Source organism: Phodopus roborovskii, unplaced genomic scaffold (assembly GCF_943737965.1).
Source record: "Phodopus roborovskii unplaced genomic scaffold, PHOROB, whole genome shotgun sequence".
NCBI lineage: Eukaryota > Metazoa > Chordata > Mammalia > Rodentia > Cricetidae > Phodopus > Phodopus roborovskii.
Window position 1 is genome coordinate 6624094 of NW_026126407.1, and position 19725 is coordinate 6643818.

General features: G+C 45.0%; 1 protein-coding gene across 2 annotated transcripts in view; it reads left to right on the forward strand.

The window, feature by feature from the left end:
* Positions 1-16359, forward strand: part of Vps53 (VPS53 subunit of GARP complex) — a 127812-nt gene extending 111453 nt beyond the window's left edge. The window contains exons 19-22 of one of the 2 annotated variants that reach the window (XM_051179978.1): positions 927-996; positions 13961-14098; positions 15433-15537; positions 16030-16359. In XM_051179978.1, coding sequence (XP_051035935.1) covers positions 927-996; positions 13961-14098; positions 15433-15537; positions 16030-16200 — 484 coding nt within the window. In that variant the 3' untranslated portion in view covers positions 16201-16359. Of the gene's footprint in view, positions 1-926; positions 1002-13960; positions 14099-15432; positions 15538-16029 lie in introns of those variants that run through there. The other variant, XR_007834245.1, reaches the window with a different exon arrangement.
* Positions 16360-19725: the final 3366 nt, after the last annotated feature.

The following is a 19725-nucleotide window of genomic DNA, read 5'->3' on the forward strand; positions in this document are numbered from 1 at the left end:
ATTGTCCCAGAAGTCCTTAGCTATCAATGTGATTACAGTGTGCAGGAGAAGATGTGGCAAGACTGAAGGAGAAGGACACAGACCTGGATGAAGCATGGAAGGAGGAGGAGACAGTGACAGGCAGCCTTTAGAAACCCTGCCCTCCTGCATGGAATGTGCACATGTGTTTGCATGCACAGACACTAAAATAAACATATATAAACCCTTCTTTAAAACAAGCAATTGCTTTGAGGTTTCAGTGGTTTCATGAAGACCTGGATATTCTATCTTTGAGACTGGCCCCATCCTCAGAATATGGTAGAATGACAGGTGTAGGTATTTTATCTAACTCAACAGTGCCCTCAGCAGGAAGAGGGAGTCTCACAGCAGCCTTGCCCTGAGGTCCTCCCCTCCAGGTGATTAGACTGGTATGGAGTAATTACCCCCTCTTAGGACCTCAGACAGTCCCCAGTGGAACTGGCTGAACTCAGTAGTATTGGCCTCTGTAGGACTGGAGTATAGCTCAGTGGTAGGATTCTTGAGACCTGGGTCATCCCCAGCACCACAAACAAAAATAATTCACCTCTCTAGCTTCAGATGGGGTGAACTTTCCCAAGAATCCCAAGACTGCTCTTCCCAACCAAAACTAAAGCTAAAATTAGAAGGAAAGAGTAGGCGGTGCATGGGGCATAGGGGTTGGTAGTGTCCACCTGGATTCTCAGTTTTCTCACGAAAGGGAATAGAGCCTTAAAAAGTTTCTGCTACTAGCGGCCTTCAATCCCAGCACTCGGGAGGCAGAGGCAGCCCAGTCTACAGAGCAAGTTCCAGAACTACACAGAGAAACCCTGTCTCGAAAAACCAAAAATAAATAAATAAATGAATAAAAAGTTTCTGCAGTTCTTTACTTCAAGGAGAACAAGTATAACTTGTCACTTTTATGTCAACAGCTCATTCATCCCCAAATTCATCACCCACCTCTTCAAGTGCAAGCCAATCAGCATGGTGGGAGCAGAGCAGGTAAGGTGAGCTTTGTTACGCGTGTCCCTCACCTCCAGCCCTTGTCATGGATCCAACACATGGGCTCGGGTAGATACAGTCTGAAGAGACCGTGACTGGCCACTCTTTGCTTCCTTGTTTTGATTTTGAGATAGGTTCTCATATTGTAGCCCAGACGGGACTCAGCTCAAGTAGATAATCACAACCTCAGTCAAGTGTGCAGAAGGTCACAAAACAAAGTTAGGGGAAACTGTCGTAGGGGCATGAGAGTGAAGGCTCCAGATTTCCAGGAGGCACAAGGGGCAGTGTTCTAAGTCCAGTAGAGGCTCTGAGTGTGGCTGGACAGAGGCCACCTGAGGGGCCCAGCATGGGGAGCCTGAACTCACCTTCCCAGGAAGTTCCTGTGATGTGATGTGATGTGCTCATCTCTCCTCTGCTGAATTCTCTGCTGGAGCGTAATGGCACATGCCTGTAATTCCAGCACTTAGGAGGCTTAAACAGTAGCATTTTGAAGTCAAGGCCAATGTACAATATATAACAAGACCCCATCCTAAGGAAACAAAAACTTAGTTCATGCCACCTGAGCCCTGATGAACTGAGTTATATACTATACCAAAGTCACTTCTTTTCATCTCCCACCTAAGTTCAGGGAACACTGATTCATTTTGAAAATAAAAACAGGAACTAGAGAGATCGCTCTGTGGTACACACTGACCAAAGGAAACTTGAGAAAGCAAAGGTGTGTTTGACTTACAGGTTGCAGCTCATCACCAAGGGAAGCCGAGGCAGGAATTCATGGCAGGAACTGAGGTAGAGGCTTCCTGTCCATGGCTTGCTCAGCCTGGCTCTTATGTAACTCAGAACCACCAGTCCAGGAATGGCCCCACCCACAACAGTCTGTACCCTCTCACATCAGTCACTGCTCAAGAAAACCCCCACACACGTGCCCAAAGACAGCCTGATGGCAGTTCCTCAGTTGAGGGTCCCTAATCCCAGGTAACTCTACTCTGTGTCACATTAACAAAACATAATTAGCACACCTTGTAAGGATATGGATCTTAGTTTAATCTCTATAAAAATCACCCACATAAAATGTCAGGAATAAGGGAACAGAGATGACTCAACAGTTAAGGTCAATTCCTACTCTTGCAAAAAACTTTTGATTCTGCTCTCAGAACTCTTACTGGTCAGTTTACAACCATCTATAACTCCAGTTCCAGGGGGATCCGATGCCTTCTTCTGTCCTCCACAGGCACTGCACACTCATGGCATCCACACAGATAAGCAGATACATGCATGCGCGCGCGCGCGCACACACACACACACACACACACACACACACACACACAGGCACACACAAGATTTAATAAAAAAAAAAAAAAGTATTCATTCATCCAATCTCTGAAAATACCACTTAAGGTATAAATTATTCATAGGCTAATCAAAAGCAACTCAATGACTAAAATAGTCTTTTTTAGACCTCTATCTGTGAACACTTAGACACGTGTAAGAAGATTATGTCATTCGTTTCCATAGAACCTGCTCTCTACCATATGAGGCAATGCAGTAGAGGTTCAACTCTTTCCCAGCTCAGATCCCTGTCCTCATGGCTCCTTGATATCACTGCCCCCAGTGCCTGCTCCTCTCAAATCTAAGTGCAGTATGATTTTGTCCTCTCTGTTAACAAGTGCAGGACAGTGTGAGCACTCATGTGCTGAGCTCTGGGATGATGTGGGAGGAGGCTGAATCCTCTGCCTGCAACATTGCATCTGTTTGTAAACAAGTTACTTTGCAGGCCCTCCATTTCCTTGTCTCTAAAATAGGAATGCTTGGTGCCACCTCACCAAGTAGCTGTTAGTAGTAAACGAAACAGAGAGCCATGTGTGGTGGAACACACCAGTGATCCCAGCACTTGGGGTGCTGAAGTAGGAGGGTTGTAAATTTGAGACCAACCTGGGCTTCACAGCTAGACATTGTCTCAAAATAAAATAAAATAAAATAAAAGTAGTAAAAATCAAAGTCAGTGCCCATAAGTAAGATGCTTGTCTGGCACATAGCCAGCCCTCATTAAATACCAGCCCCTGCTCACTGTAAGCTTCCTGAGACCTGGACATGACCTTGTTTCTGTTTCATTGCTCATCTTCCCTAATACTTCTTCCACATGCAGCCCACATAAAGACTTCTAGTCAGTGCTTGCCCTCGGCTGTCTGCCTGACCGGCTCTAGCTAGAGTCAAAAATGTTGTCTTGGAAAACTCCCGGGGAGGTTGTACGACTCAGACAGCAGCTGGGCCTGACTGCAGCAGTCAGTGTTCTGAAATCCTGACCCTGGCATGTTCAGGGTACAGATCTCACTCTGTCCATCGGAAGTGGCAGAGTAATGCCCTCACACACCAGCTCCAGTTTCTTTAGTGCATGTTTACCAGGCGCTCACTCTGTTCACCTCATTACACTGTGCCATCTGAGAGGATATGGAGTGATTAAGATCTGTGTCTGGGAGCAGCCTTAGAGTTCTCAGTTACATTTCTGTCTACAGACTTGACCAAGCCCCTGGAATCCAAAGCTGACTCATGGGAACACAGTTCTGGGTTTTTGTAGCCTTGCTCAGGCCTCAAAGACTAGTACAGTGTCTAAAAGCCATTAGAGTTTTTATGTTGTCACATAAATCCTATATCATGACTGTTTTCCTCAAATGTTCTCTTTTATAAAATAATGTTAGCTGGTTGAGGGTAAGGGGATGCCTGCCACCCCAGCATTCAGGAAGCAGAGGCAGGAGGATTGTGAATTGAAGACCAGTGTGGGCTGTGTAGTAAGACCCTGTCTCAAATAACAGACTGGAACATTAACAAGGTCTAGGGTTAGCTCAGACCCCAGGCTTATATCTAAGGAACAGAATCCATTTGACCAATGTTCACATCTGCTTTTAGACGCCAGGGAAGAGCCCTAGAACTAAAGTTTACTTCTCAGACTCTGTGCAAAGAGGAGTGAGTAATAGGCTATCCATAGACCCAGCTTTGTGGAGGCTTCAAGGGGGAATGAGGGCAGTGTGGTCCTTGAATGGTACCTGTTTATAGTTCAGGTTCATGTGGATAGGGGTAGCCCTGGCATCTGAACTCTGAAATCTAAGCCATGCTGTAGCTAGAGGCCTGTTCACTTAGGCAGCAGGGTCCAAGGAATCAAGAAGTTAACAAAGGAGCTGGAGAAATGTCCCAGCAGGTGAGAGCAGTGGCTGCTTGAATAGAGGACTCAAGTTCAGTTCACAACCTCCTGATATTCTAGCTCCATGAATCTGATGAGCTCTTCTGGTCTCTGTGGGCTGACTGGCTGGCTGGCTGGTGTTCTTTCTCTCTCTCTCTCTCTCTCTCTCTCTCTCTCTCTCTCTCTCTCTCCACTCACACAGAATAATATAATAAAATCAGGTTTTAAAAGGAAATTAATAGAGAGCTGCTTATAGGTACAAACACAATCTGACAGACCCACACCCTGCCTTGAGTCATGGCACTGACCCAAGCTTTAACTAAAGCTGTAGAATTCAAAGCTACGGCTGTTCCTCATCTCAACTGTGCCTCTTCTGCCAAAAGGTGCTCGGTGCTGAGTTGAGGTTAGGCTTGAATACTGATGTGAAAAATAAAAAGGAGGCTCTTTCTGCTCTTTATTCCCATCTTGATTAGTACATACAGTGAGTTATTTATCTCAGGACCCTAGGGTCCTCTCGAGCATTTGCAAGGGCAGATGGAATTGAACCGTTCCTGTATTGTAATAAATACTCCTTGCTAGTTTGTGATTTTTCAGAGGACCTTGTGGGATTTGCAGGGTCATTAATTAGTCTTACAACTGAGGTCATCTATGACTGAACACACACAGCAGAAATAAAATCCATTTGCCTAAACTTACCCTAGAGAAAACAGCACAGTGTGCTGTTGGGAAAAGACTCACAGCCCAGTCCTTGCTATGCTGTTGTTGGCCCCTTGTTCACAAACAGTGCCTGCCTACTCTGTGCTCAGGGTTCTGTTTAAATAAGAGTACTGGCCCAGGCACTCTCCAGTGCCTTCCAGACCTTTCCTATTGCTCCAAACTTCATTTTTGTCAAGTTGCTTTTTTCCTTTGTGTATTTTCTTCCTTCATTTGTTTTGTTTGGTTTTGTTACAGTGCCCTACTGTGTAGTCCAGGCTGTCTTCAAGTTCACAAACCTTGCTGGGGGTAGGGGTGGGGCAGGCCTTAAGAGGATCTCTGAGAGATAGAGGCCAGACTGGTCTACAGAGCAAGTTCCAGGACAGCCAGGGTTATACAGAGAAACCTCATCTTGAAAAACAAAAACAAACAAAAAACTTCACAAATCTCCTGGCTCAGCCTGCTGGATGACGAGATGCCAAGCAAGCACTACCACTATGCCCAGTTTGCTTTGTGTTGTCTTTATATATTATATCAGTGGGGCAGGAAGATGGCTTAATGCTAAAGTACATGCTTCGTATATACAAGATTCTGGGTTCAATCCTTAGCACCATAAAAAAAGAATATTTCTGGATATGTACCATAGGAATATTTTTAAATTGCACATAACATAATTATCCATCTTCTAGTATACAGCTCATTGGCATTAAGTAGGGGCATTGCTGTGAAGCTGTCATGGCCGCCATTTCTGAAGCAAACCTCTGCACCCATCTAAGTGTTGCTTCCCGCTAAAGCCCCCCCCCCAGGTCACATGTTAGTGTCTGTCTCTGAATTTGACTGTTCTTTAAATATCAAATAAGTTTGCATTTGTCTTTTATGTCTGGCTTCTTTGACCTAGCCTAATGTCATCAGAAATTCCTTCCTTTTAAGGTTCAATAACTTATTATATGTGTTTAAAAATACTACATTTTTATCACATTGGCTTTTAGACTCTTCTAGTTCAAAACCATCTGGATAAAAAACGTTTAAAGCAATTGGGGGTATGCAGGGCCTTGTTGTTGTTGAGACAGGCTCTCATATGTAGCCGTGGCTAGCCTCAAACTCACAGAGATCCATCTGCTTCTGCCTCTGCCTGCTGAATGCTGGGATTAAAAGTGTGTGCCACCATGCCCAACATTAAAGCAGATGAGAAAGTACACTCATGACTATTACCATGGTGTGGTGTGTATCATCACAGTTGGAAAAGTGAGAAAGTGAGATGGTTGTTCTTGGGTATACCTTTTCTATGTAACCTTTAGACTGTAGGGCTTCTTTGTTAAAAGGGAAGGGGATTAAAAAGACACATCAGTGGTTAAGAGCACTTACTGCTATTGCAGTTTCAGTTCCTAGTGCCTGCAGGGCAACTCACAACCTCTGTAACACAGATGCAGAGGGTCAGATGCCTCTGAACTCTGAGAGGTCTTGTGTGCATGTGGTGCATGTACACACACTCAGGTGCTCACATTCACAGAAAATAAACAAAGACTTTTCCAAAATGCCTTTCCAAAAGGCATGGTGGTACACACCTTAATTCCAGCACTGGAGAGATAGGGGCAGACAGATCTCTGAGTTCAAGGCCAGCCTGAACTACATAGTGAGTTACAGGACAACCAGAGATATACAAGTGAGACCCTGTTCAGATAATTAAATAAATGGTAAAATGTATTATTTAATAGTAAATTAAACTGTTTCAAAGTAAAAATAGGGTAATTGTTGAATGTGATTAAAAGGTATTTAAAATATGATTACTCATGCACGGTAGCAAATTCTCAGAGTTCAAGGTTATCCTTGACTGAGTAGTAAGTCTGAGGCCAGCTTGGGATGTGCAAGATAAAGATGCCATCTCAGAGTTTTTGAAAGGTAAATGTTACATGTTATAAACATTAGTCAAAATTACAGTTAAGAACTATATTAGGAAGCTGGGCAGTGGTGGCACATGTCTTTAATCCCAACACTCAGGAGGCAGAGGCAGGCAGATCTCTGTGAGTTCAAGGTCAGCCTGGTCTACAGAGTGAGTTCTAGGATAGACAGGGCTACAAAAAGAAACTCTGTCTCAAAAAACCAAAAGTAAATAAATGAAAAAGAATCATTAACATGTTAATAAATGCATATTTTTAAGTATTGTACATTTCAGGGTATGCACATTTTGTCTTAGAAAGGGAAAGAAAAGAGTCAGTGCCTGGGGGGTGAGCGTGGTCTGGTGGGATTTCTTAGCCTGCACTGCTGACATCCTGGCCCCACAAGCTTTTGCTGTGGAGCTTACACAGCGTTCACCACTTCTGCCCCCTAGAGGCAAATGACAAGGTCAAGTGTGGCAACCAAAAACATCTGCATTGTGGGGTGGAAAGCAGAGATGTCCCTTGTCCAGTGCCACTGGAATGGAGCAGTAAATGAATGGTGGCCAATGTTGGGGTTGTGGAATCCCAGTCCTGGGTCCTGACAGTCTCATGATACCAATCTGTTACCCATATATGTTTGAAATACATCTCGTGGACGAGATTTTAACAACCATGAACCAGAGCCTCACACATGTAAGGCAAGCACTCTACCACTGAACTGCACCCCAGGCTCCTACTTCCTGGTTTACTGATTGCAGATTTGTATTCAAGACAGCTGAGTGTTCTCCGGCAACTCTTGTATACACATGGGTGTTCCTGCCCAAGTCACTGGCTTTTGCCCGTCTGTGCAGCACACCATGTTTCTGAAGAGCCGCTCCTCCTTCCCACTCATTTCCACCTCCTTAGCAAGCTCTGACCCATCTTTCCTACAGAGAGTGCCACCCTCCCCTGTCACTCTGTCATAAAGACCTCCGTATGTGCTACATACGGCTAAGAGGAAATCCCTGCTACACCCCAAGGAGTCCTCACAGCTCACAGCACAAAGTGAGAAGACTGAGCAGCATTGGCCATGAATCAATTAAGGGAAAAGATTACAGCCAACATCAAACACAATGGCCAGATACGGAAATCCCCCCACATCACAAATAAGATATCTGGTATCTCTATTCCTACTCCTTATTGCCTGTTCACATCTCACACACACACACACACACACACACACTCACACACACACACACACAGAGAGAGAGAGAGAGAGAGAGAGAGAGAGAGTGAATCTTTGCCAGATATGATGGTACACATCTTTAATCCCAGCTTTCAGGAGACAGAGACCAGTGCATCCCTGTGAGTTTGAGTGAGGCTGGCTTGGTTAAGTAGTGAGTGCCAGGACAGCCAGTACTAACTACATAGAGAAACCCTGTCTCAAAAAACAAAAGATTACCTAAACTTAGGAAGGTCCACTTAGAATGTGTTTCTAGAGTATGGGGATGGACTTAGTGGGAGGGCATGTAAGCACTTGCCAGACCCATAGTTCAGTTGCCAACACCATCAAATAAATGTATTTGTTAAAATAATCGATAATCAGTCAATGAAATAATTTTTTATTTTAATTATTTTATCTGTATGGTGTTTCACTTACATGTTGGGACCACATGCATGCCTGGTGCCCACAGAAGCCAGAAAGGGATATTTGATCTCCTGGAACTGGAGTTACAGATGGTTATATGCTACCATGTAGGTGCTGGGAATTGAACCCAGGTCCTCTGCAAGAGCAATAAGTAATCCTAACCACTGGGTCATCTCTCCAGCCCTTGGAAATGAATTTTTCAAATGAAACCATTTGTAGTTGAGTGTGATAGTATGCACCTATAATTCCAGTTAGTTGGGTATATTCAGACAGGATATTCACAAATCTAGTGTTAGCCTAGGCAGCAGACCAGGAACCTAGCTCAAGAAAACAACCCATTTCCAGTAGCACCATAAAACACTGACTACCTTGAAACAAATCTTACCAAAAACTGTACAAGCACTCTAGAGAAGAAACTGTCCTACAATAAGGGGCCCTTTTAGCCAGGCCTGGTGACACAGGCCTACAGCCCCAGCATTCAGGAGGCTAAGGTGAAAAAATGGAGAGCTTGAGGCCAGTTTGTTTTTGCAGGGAGTTCCAGCCAGCCTAGGCTACAAAGTAAGTAAGGTCTTGCCTCAATCAGTCAGTCAATCCATAAGGAAGAGGGGAATCTCCTTCTGAAAGTTTACTTGATACTGATCCTTCCCAGGAATAGCTACTTGGCCAGTCTGCAGGCCTCCCAAATTATCTCCGAGGTGCAAGTAAATTCAGTGGTGGCCACTTCTTACCCGGTGCCTCATGCTGAAGAGATTGGACTGTAATCAGTTTTCAAAATGAAGCAAGCAGATAGTGGTGATCATTGGGCCTTTTGTCTTCCTGTAACACCAGTTCTCATCTTTCCTGATCACACTGCTCCTTGTAATAGCAAGAGTGAGGTTCCCAACTCCTCAGCTGGCTAGCAAGATGGGATTTTCTTGTGACTAGTCAGAGGATGAGCATGTCACATCTCTTTAAGATACAGAATCCACTAGAAAATTATATATGGTTCATATGCATATACTATGTCTCTGGGAACTAGAAAAAGTAGCCAATATCCCCAGATATTTGAAACAGATTTTCTATCCAACAGATAAATGCTAAATGGTTTTGATTTTGATAGACCAGGCTCTTATAATTACTACATGGTAGATGAAGTCGAATTTTTACCAGGCCTTAAAAGACACGCTTAAAGAAGAAAGAAAGGCACAAAAAAGGTTGATTTCCTGTTAATAAATGAGAACGGCGACCAGTCACCGTCAGTGAAATTTGTACCCTGTTCCCACAGTTGCTCTACACCTCTGCAAGTTTAAAGTAGGTTATTACAATTTTCACTGATGCCCCTGTGGCTTTCCATCCTTCCCTCTCCCCTTCCCCATGCCCAGAAGTGAACACTATTCTGATTTAGGTTTCTAGCTCGCCATATGTATTTGGGTGTTCCATACATGTGTATATCCTCAAATGATACATGAATTATTTTTGCTTATTTCTAAGCTTTATATAAATTGTACTATACATGTCATTTCCTCTCTTGCCTTTTCTCCCTACTTAACATTTTTTTGAGATTTATTTGTGTTGATATATGTCATTTGTGTTCACTCATTTTGGCTTCGGTATCATTTCCCATTGCATAAATATGCCAGCATTTGTTTATTCATTCCTGTTTTTATGGACACTGAGCTGTTTCCAGTCCTTGCTTTTGCAAAGAAGGGGTAAAGGGAAGTTCTTTCCAACACAAGTGTTATGAATTGAATATGGAAGTCACCTTTGGCTTATGTGTTAAATGCTTCCTAGTTCCAAGCTGGACACACTGTTTTGAAAGGTTCTAGAAGTACATCACTCAGGGCATGTCATTGAAAAGTATATCTTGCTATGGTTTCTCTGCTTCTTCTCTGCAATGAGGTAAAGAAACTCCCCGCTACACACTGCTGCCACTATAATGTTCTGTTGAAACACATGAGGCCAAGCAGCTTAGACTGACCACTCCAGGACTGACCATCAAAATAAATCTTCTGTCCCTTAAGTTTAGGAATTTGGTCAGAGCAACCAAAAAATTAAGAACATAACAGCCCAGGATTTCTTCCTGTGACATAAGTTACATATTTGTTGTTTTGTTTGTATGTTTGTTTTAAAAACAGTCTCTCTGTGTAGCCCCAGTGCTGTCCTGGGCTGAAGCTAATTCTGTCTATCTCCCACGAGCTCTTAATCGGCACCTTTTGTGTGCATGATGCTGGTGTTAGAACCCAGGGCCGAGTGCATGATCAGCAGATACGCTGCACTAAACTACACCCAGCCCTGGTCATCTTCTTACTCCATGGGAGTCTTTATATGGCCTGTGTCTCGTTCCTGTCTCAGTACAGCGCCAGCCTGTGGCTGGTTTGGATCTGTGTTTTACTGTAAGTCTCATGTAACTTAACTTAGAAAAATATATTTTTCAATCTTTTTCATATTTGGCATTCTTTTCTACCCACAAGCAATAAAAGCAGTTTCTGTGTTTTCTACTAAAATTTTGAAAGTCTTGGGCTGTTAGAAGTGGCTCTACAGTTCAGAGCACACGCCAGAGGACTGGGCTTATGACACCCATGTCAGGCAGCTCACAATCACCTGTAACCCTAGCTTCAGAGAACCTGATGTTTCCCTGACCTTCATGGGTGCATTTGGGCGTACACGTACATACACACATTCACACACACACACACACACACACACACACACACAGAGAGAGAGAGAGAGAGAGAGAGAGAGAGAGAGAGAGAGCTCAATCTTTAGCCATGATGGCAAATGCCTCTAATCCCAGCACTTGGGAGGCAGAGTCAGGCAAATTTAAGTAAGTTTGAAGCCAGCCTGACCCTACAGTGAGTTCTAGTCCAGTGGACTCAAAAAAGTGTTTTTAACTTTTCTTTTTCATTTCCTAGATTCTAATCCATGTGGAATTACACATAAACTCTTTTTCTTTGAGACAGGATCATGATATGTTACCCAGGGTAGCCTTGAACTCCTGAGTCCACAATAGCTTCCCAAGTTGCTGGGGCTGTAGGGTGCGCACCACAGGGCTTGGCTCCAGCATAGTTGTTCTTTAGAGGTGTGTGGGCAGCAATGTAAATCCTATGGCACTCTGGGGAGTATGTAACTCTGGGCTATGTATGATGTGGGCCTTGGCAGTCTGTGCCATTCTCTCAGATGTTGAACATACTTCTCCGAATGCATGGCTTTTCCAAAAACTAAACACTGTGGTGGTATGAATTCACCTTGAACCTGAGTTGGGATCTACAGAACCCACATAGAAAGCCAGCATGCCTTTAGCCCCAGTACTAGGGTTGGGAATACAACCAGCCCAGCCAATTAGTGAGCTCTAGGTTCAGTGAGAGATCCTCTCAGATAAGGTGGAGAACAAGAAGACATCTAAGATTGATCTCTGGCCTCCTCACACACACACAGTCATGTGAATATGAATGTGCACGACTTCCAATCGCCTTCTAAAAACAAGTGTAATACGATTACTGTGCTGCCCCACAGGCAGTTGAGTGACTCAGGAAGTTTAGGATCTGGTGGCTGGGGAGATGGCTCAGAGGACAAAAGCACTTACCCCCAAGCATAAAGGACCTGAGTTGAAATAGCCAAAACACACATAAAGCTAGGCATGGTAGTGGACATCTCTAATCCTAGCATTCCTAAGGCAGGAGAGGAGGTCAAGAGAGGATGATCCCCGGGATTCAAGGCAGTTAGCCTGGCACCAGATACACAATGCAGTAGCCAGAACTGAGAGACCCTGCTTCCAAACAAGGTGGAAGGTTGTCTTCTCACCTCCACACACATGCCATGGCATGCACAAGCCCATGCACGCACATACATTATACACAGATTCCTGTTGTTACGGTAGCTTTCTTTGCCACTCGTGGAAAGTAATATGTCTTGGTTATCTGAACTAAGCATTAGCATTTCCCAAATCCTTGTAGCATTGTCAAAATCATAATCACTATAACCATTAAGCTGATTGTATCTCTCGGTAGCTAGTTTGTCTTTAGTTATTAATTCTCCCATCCAAAGTCCAAGGGAAACTAGAGGGCACAGAGTGTCAGAACCTTAAATCTCACTCCTGGCCAACTAACTATAATTCTGAAAGGCTGTCTAACAGGTCATCAAACCTTGTCCTAAATGTCTTGACTACTACCATCGGAGTTTAGCGGTAGTGGTGGGGGCGGGGGTTGTCATCCCAGTACTGACTCCATCTTATTGAGGCTGGAAGTGACTCTATTCTCTTAAACCATTTGAACAGATGAAGATATATACCTTTCTGACTTTGGCCATTTCATTCTTGGCACTTTTTTTCAGTCACCTTTTGCAGTGCTTGGGATCAAACTCAATCCCATGCTGAGTAAGTGCTCTTGCACTGGGCTGGACCCCAGCCCGTGGCCTCGGGCATTTCCCTGCCACTGGTTATCAGATGCCTGGTAGAGGCATCTAATCAAGCCATCCTAACTATGTGTGGCTTTTTATTAACCATCCCCCCAGCACTGATGTTCTCCTCTATAAAATTGGGAACAATGAGCTCATCAAGGATGGACCCTCAGAGAGATGATGTGAGGAGGCTTCTAGTGTCATTTCTAGACATTAGTAAGGAGGTGATTGGCATTCAAGAAGACCAGAACAAATAAAAAAGTGGATGTTGCCAAGCTATGATTAAATATGGTTAAAATGTCATCAGACAGCATCTAGAGACATTCTAAATAAGCAATAACAAGTTACCACTTTTTGCCTCATGAATAAGTAAGATTTTTGTGAGTTTTTCTGTGCTGGATGAGGGTGCAGTCTTCGAGTCCTGTGATGCTGGTAGCTTTGTAAACAGGTGTATTCTAGGTAGAAAAAGGTTCAGACATGTCCTGGGAACCTTGGAAATAACCTTATGCTTTGGCCTGTTCCATAGACTGCCCCCTAGGGAGACGACGCTGATGAGGCTAAAACCCATAATGAGGCTGTCTGGTTTTGGGGCTTTGTTACTGTTTTACTTTTTATTTTTCTCTAATGTGAGTGAATGTTTTGTCAGTATTTATGCATGTGTGCCATGTGCATGCCTAGGGCATAGGATCCCCTTGAACTGGAGTTACAAATGGCTATGAGACACCTTGTGGGTGCTGGGAACCAAACCAGTTTACCGCTGAGCTGTCTCTCCAGCCCCTCAGCCTCTGTTACTAATGACAAAAATCTTGGGAACGAATTAAATGGAAGAATGCTACTGTAACTCAAACAATATAGCCTGTATTGCATAGCCATTAAAAAATGTAATTTTTCAAAGACTGTCATGATGGGAAATAAATGCAAACCCTTTGTGTGTCTACTAGAAAAAGCAGGGAGTGAAGCCAGACATACACTCAGTATGATTCCACCTAGGTTTTCATCCACACACACTGGCTAGCAGGAACTATACCCACATTTCACTGTAGTTTCTTGAAGTAGCTTTTCCTGGATAGTGGAAACTTTATTGTTTTTCCTTTAAAGTTCTGTTTTCAAAATTTTCTGTAATGGGAAGGGATCGTGTGTACAGTGAGTAGCACACACATGCTCAGTGTGGACATACTTGTTGCATAGAGTGGCTATAACGCTCTGCTTGGTCTGCAGCTGCTGCTGGACACCCACTCTCTGAAGATGGTCCTGCTTGATCTCCCATCCATCGGCTCACAGGTGGTGAGGAAGGCACCTGCCAGTTACACTAAGATTGTCGTGAAAGGCATGACCCGGGCTGAAATGATCCTCAAGGTGTGTCTTCTCAGAGAACTCTGTTCAAGGGGCTGGTCCTGTCTTAGATCTCTTGTTCCAGGGAGTTTGGGTTTTGCAAACACAGCATCTGCCCTGTCCCCTCGGGCCCCAAGATTGTCCACATTCTATGATGTTGAAAATCAGTGCACAGTTACCTGGGGATCCGAAATCCTTTCTGACAGGTGAGTTCTGTTTAATAAGCTCTACTAGCTGAGCGTCAGGTGCAAATCAGGAGAGAAGCTCAGGGATCCCTTGCCTCTCAGCAGGAATTTTAGGCCCAGCTGTCACTCCCTTCCCCAGAAGCCTTTGGCTTTCCATGTTTGGCACCTTTACATGAACTTTGAACAGATGTTGTAGTAACTGAATCTAATTGGCAAATGGGCTTTTTAAAGCCTCGTTGGATAAGTGATTGGACTTGGTGCACTGGTCGAGCGATGCCTGCCTCTGATCTCCACCTGGGCCTGTCACAAAAGGCTGGCAGCTGGGAAGCAAAGGCTCTGTTCTCAGGAGAGCTGAGAACCCAGCACCTTCGGACTCTTCTGGCCCATTTCCCAGAGTGACTCAAATAATGGCAGGAGAATAAGGCTGCAGGGGACTGGCCTGGCTACAGATCTCAGGATCTGAACCACATGAGGGTCCTGGGAAACCTACATCCTGTGTCTGAGAAAACTACAAACAGCCTCATGGCTGTCCTCCCCAGCTAGCTTGCTCAAGGGAGGAGAGATGCATTTTGGGAAATCTCTGCAAAGGACTTTTGAAGGAACTGCTCCTTGCCACTTTCTGGTACATTCTCAGGAATTCAAAACAAAATCAGCCCACTAAGGAAGAAAAATCAGCATATTCCAAAACCAAATGAAACGAACCTGAGGATGGTGATGCCATCTGTCTGCATATTAGTTGGTGGTTAAGTGAATGTGGCAAAATGAAGTTCCAGGTTTCAGGTCTTCCAAAGAGGAAGGCCAGTTTGGGATTTTTGTTTCTGAGAACATGTATGGGCACCCACTCCTTCTGCTTCTTCCACCTCTCAGTAACAGATGGAAGGAGTGGAGACCCCCACCATCCATGAAATCCCCCAGCAGATGGTCTCTTCCATGCCTCCTGGTGGAATTAGGAGCCTCAGGTGTACGGGGCCAGGGATCCATATGTTAAAAAGCAGTCTGGGCAATAATGGTGACTCCGCCACTCTTGGGGATACTGCTGTAATTGAACATCAAGTTGAAATGAGCCTCAGAGCATTTCCGAACATGGGGTTGGAGCTGGCAAGTAAGGAAAGCTGAGCCTGCCCTCTAGCCTAAGGGCTCCTAAGGACCTACTCTTGTCTCCTCTGTTGATAGGTAGTAATGGCCCCTCATGAACCGTTGGTAGTATTTGTTGACAACTACATCAAACTCCTTACGGATTGCAACACAGAAACCTTCCAGAAAATACTGGACATGAAGGTAAGCTCTCTCGTTATGTACATTCCATCCACCCTAAGGAATGGAATATGGATATAGAATACAGGTTTCTGGCCTCACCCTGCCTCCCAGATTGCAGAGACCCTTTCCTGGAGGCCGATCCTGGCCATACAGACTGCAGCATCCTGAGGACCACCCTGCCCAAGGGAGGGCCACTGCCCCATGGAGGATGGAGTGGAGCAGTGCAAAGAAGAGCAGGATTGCCCTTCCCTCTGCTTTGTTTCTCTCTTCTCTTTCCCACCCTTCTTTCTCTCCTACCTTTTTACCCCCTTTTCCTTCCTCCGTTTTATCTTCCAGTGTGCTATCTAGGACCAGTAATTGCCTTGAAGAAGTCCAGGTCCTTGGGTTCTAGCCATTATGCAGTTAGCCCAGCAGAGCCCAGGCTGGGCAAACTGCAGGACCAAGGTGTGCTTCCTCCCCTGCCATCCATTGTGGGGCCACCCCCTGACCACCCTTCTCTCCCTTTCTTCTCAGGGGCTGAAGAGGAGCGAGCAGAGCAGCATGCTGGAACTTTTTAGGCAGAGGCTCCCTGCCCCACCCTCAGGGACAGAAAGTTCCAGCACACTGTCCCTCATGGCTCCAACACCAGAGCAGGAATCATCCCGCATCCGAAAACTTGAGAAACTGATTAAAAAGAGACTGTAAGGTATATACAGACACTGCCAGGGACCCTGAGCAACTACTTTCTGGAAACTCTCTCAGGACTCTAGGTCCTCTGCCTTGAGACCTCTGGGGTTTATGGTTATTAAAATCTCTCTCCCATACCCGGTCTTATTCTGAATGAAACTGGGTTATAAAAAGGCATTTTTAGATTATTTCCCATTCCTGAAGCCGGGGCGGCATTGGGTGAAAGGTCCATGTGGTTCACTCCTATCTCCAGGCTGCCTATGATGGTTGAATTGTCACTGACTCCCGTCACCTCACCATGTAGCACTGCACACACACACACACACACACACACACACACACACACACACACACACACACACACACACACACACACCAGCTCTGGGCCCTACCAGTCTGTACCTGCAGCTTGTCTGAGGAAGCCTGGATCTCTCCATTTCCTCCCTCTGTATTTGAGGTCAAGGCCTCTGCAACCAGGGGTGACTTTCCCCTACTTGTCTTTGGAATTGACTTGGGGCCTGAGTGGACCAAGTGGAAGATGACAGAGTGGGGTACTGGCCTCTCTTTGTCAGGACCCTGCAAGGATTGGCATGTCCAATGTTAATTGCTGCTTTCTAGGACTTAATCCACTGTCTTCCATGACTTGGCCAAATTATCCCCATGTTCTCCCACATCTATGTACTCCCCAGAAGCGAGATGCCCAGTGCTTCTATTGCACATTGAGGGGGCAGACTATGAGTGCTGGAGTGCCCAGCCTGGGCAGCAGGTGTCTTGCCGGTGGCTGGCTCCTGAGCAGCTGTGGAGGCAGACCTAGAGGGGTACTCTCCGTGCTCACTTGAACACATTGTGCAGTCCACTTCACTTTGCTCCTGGATCCTAGGGAGGGGACAGTCTTCTAAGAAGACTATCTTCTGAAGTTCCCTTGGAAGGAAGGGCTTTCTCTGGCTTTCTTGGCAGAGGCTGTGGGAAGGAAGGCACGTAAGTCTGCCCGCCTGTCTTTCCACTCCCTGATACATTCAAGTCTAGAGTACTTTCCAGAGTCCCTGAAACATGGTGGCCGTACGTGACACCACATTGGTACGTCCATACTACTACCGAGAAAAGCCACCTAGGAATGTAAGTACTGAGTTTGCACCCCAGGCTCAGACCCTACAACAGCCCAGAGCATAGCCCAACCCTGTTCTGCCCATGCTGCCTGCTACCAGCTCTTGAAATGAAGCTCTGCAGGGGACAATCACCCCATCTCCAGGGAATGGGCACCTTACCAGGGTAGGCATCACCCTGCTCTCGGCTTATTTGAAACCAAGGCTCGATTACATGACCACTACCTCAGTGTGACCACCTTTAGTGACAGTAAAGTCTGGGTCCTTGAATCAATCCCAGTGCCATTCCTTCCATCCCCACCACAGTAAAAAAACAAACAAAAAAAAAAAAAAAAAAAAAAAAAAAAAACTCATCTGGTTATTGCTGGCTACCCATAATGCTCAGCTTGGTCCTGGGCCCTGTGTCTCTTCTCTTTCTCTTTTCTTTTTTGTTCTTTTGACCACCAAACTACCCCCAGCCCTAGGGCCTCATTTCTTCATCAGCTTCTAAACTCTTCTTGCTAGTCAGTGTAACTCATGTATTGAGCATTTTGAAATTCTAAACAGAAAGAAAACGATTGGCAAGAAAAAGGTGTGTCGCCCCTGGTCAAGATGCATCCATCATAACTTAGACAAGCGCAGCTCTCTGGTGCTCAGTGGTGGCACTCCTCTGGCTGCTCTGTGGGCCTGGTAGTTCTGTGGCCTGTCCATATTTTGGATAGAAGGCATCAGGCTGTCTCCAAACAGCACAGCCATTTCAGCCACCTGCCACCCACCTAGGCGAAGCCAGTGGGTTCCTCCACATATCACCATATTCACACACCTTATTACACTTCTCTTTTTGGTTCATTCATGAGAGGCTGGTTTTCCAGCCATCTCTATGATGGCATTGAGATGTCAAGCTGCTGTTTCTCCCAGTCAGTGGTCACAGCCAGCAAGGTTTCTTCCTTGATGTATTTACACTGTCGGTAATCACTGAGGAGCCATCAGATAGATGTCAGTAGGAGTTGTGTTAAATGTCTTCTTGATGAGGACTGAATACAGTGTGTTCTGTACAGACAGCCTGTTCCTCACCTGGGGAATGCATTAGAGTCCCCTGGGGCCCTTTGAAAAATGCAGATGTCTGGAGGCTTAGCTCTGTAATTCTGCAGTGAGGCCTGGTGTTTATATGTTTAGAAGCTGTCAGTCTCCACAAGAGACTGATTCCAGGACCACACACACCCCATGCAGATGCTCTGTCCCTTCTATAAAATGGCAGTGTATGTAAATAATCTAAGCACATCCTCTCGTTGACACTAAATATCTCTGGAGTATGCATAATGCCCCGTGTGATGTAAATGCTACATAAATAGTTGGGTTGTTTTAGACAGATTTATTGTTTTGGGGTTTTGGTAGTGGTTTTATTTTGTTTTGTTTTTAAGACAGAATCTCAGTCACTAAGGGGTCCAGGCTGACCTTGAACTTATAACCAAGGCTGGCCTTTCAACTACTGGCAGTATATGTATGTTACTGGCATACCTTGAAATAAATAGTTGTTATACTGAATGGCTTAGGGACTAATCACAACTGAGAAATTAGTCTGTATGTGTTCAAACAGGTTTTTTATTCCTCTCCAAATATTGTTACTAACTTTGGTTGAAACCACAGATGCATGACCTGTAGATACAGAGGACCAACTGTAGAATGCTTACTCGCTTCTATCATCCCTTGCATTGAAAAGAGAAAGGACTTTTTAAAAAGGAGTCATCTATCCCAATTTTACAAATGTGTGTTTCTATGGCTGTCTAACCCAAGGCTGTAGCTGTACAGTTGAGCTGGTAACAGCACAGCCTTTCTAGTGTCTAGCAGCTTTCATTTGAAACTTGTATAGATGAAGACTGTATCTAGAGCTGGGCTCTTCCCATAGTGATTAGGGTTCTTCTTGTTTTCATGGCCGTGACTCAATCAGAAGCTTTATTTATTATTGTCACTTCGAAACAATATACCTAGCTAGGTGTATGGTGCACACCTTTAATTCCAACATTGGGGAAGTAGAAACAGGTAGACCTCTGAGTTAGAGGCCAGCTTGGTCTACATTGTGAGTTCCAGGCCAGCCAAGGCTACACAGTGAGATTCTGTGGAAGAAAAACAACAGTTCTCTGCAACTCTTTTGTTAGGACAGGTAGCTGGCTTAGAGGGGCCAGCCTTGAGAAAGCTTTGTTTAGATTATAACTGCAAAGCAGTAGCCACAAAGAACCTCTGGCCTCTTATAGAGCCTTGCAGGTACAAGGCCTTAGACTTGCCCATCTCTGAAAAGAAAATTCATCTCTGACAGAACAAAGAGTCAGCACTAAGACTCTGCCCAGCACCCAGAAAGGTGCTCATTTCAAGTGGCTCTGAGGTGCCCATCAAAAATGACTGAGAGCAGAGAGCACAGGTCCTGGCTGCTGCTTGGCACTGAGGCATTACACAGTCCCATCCT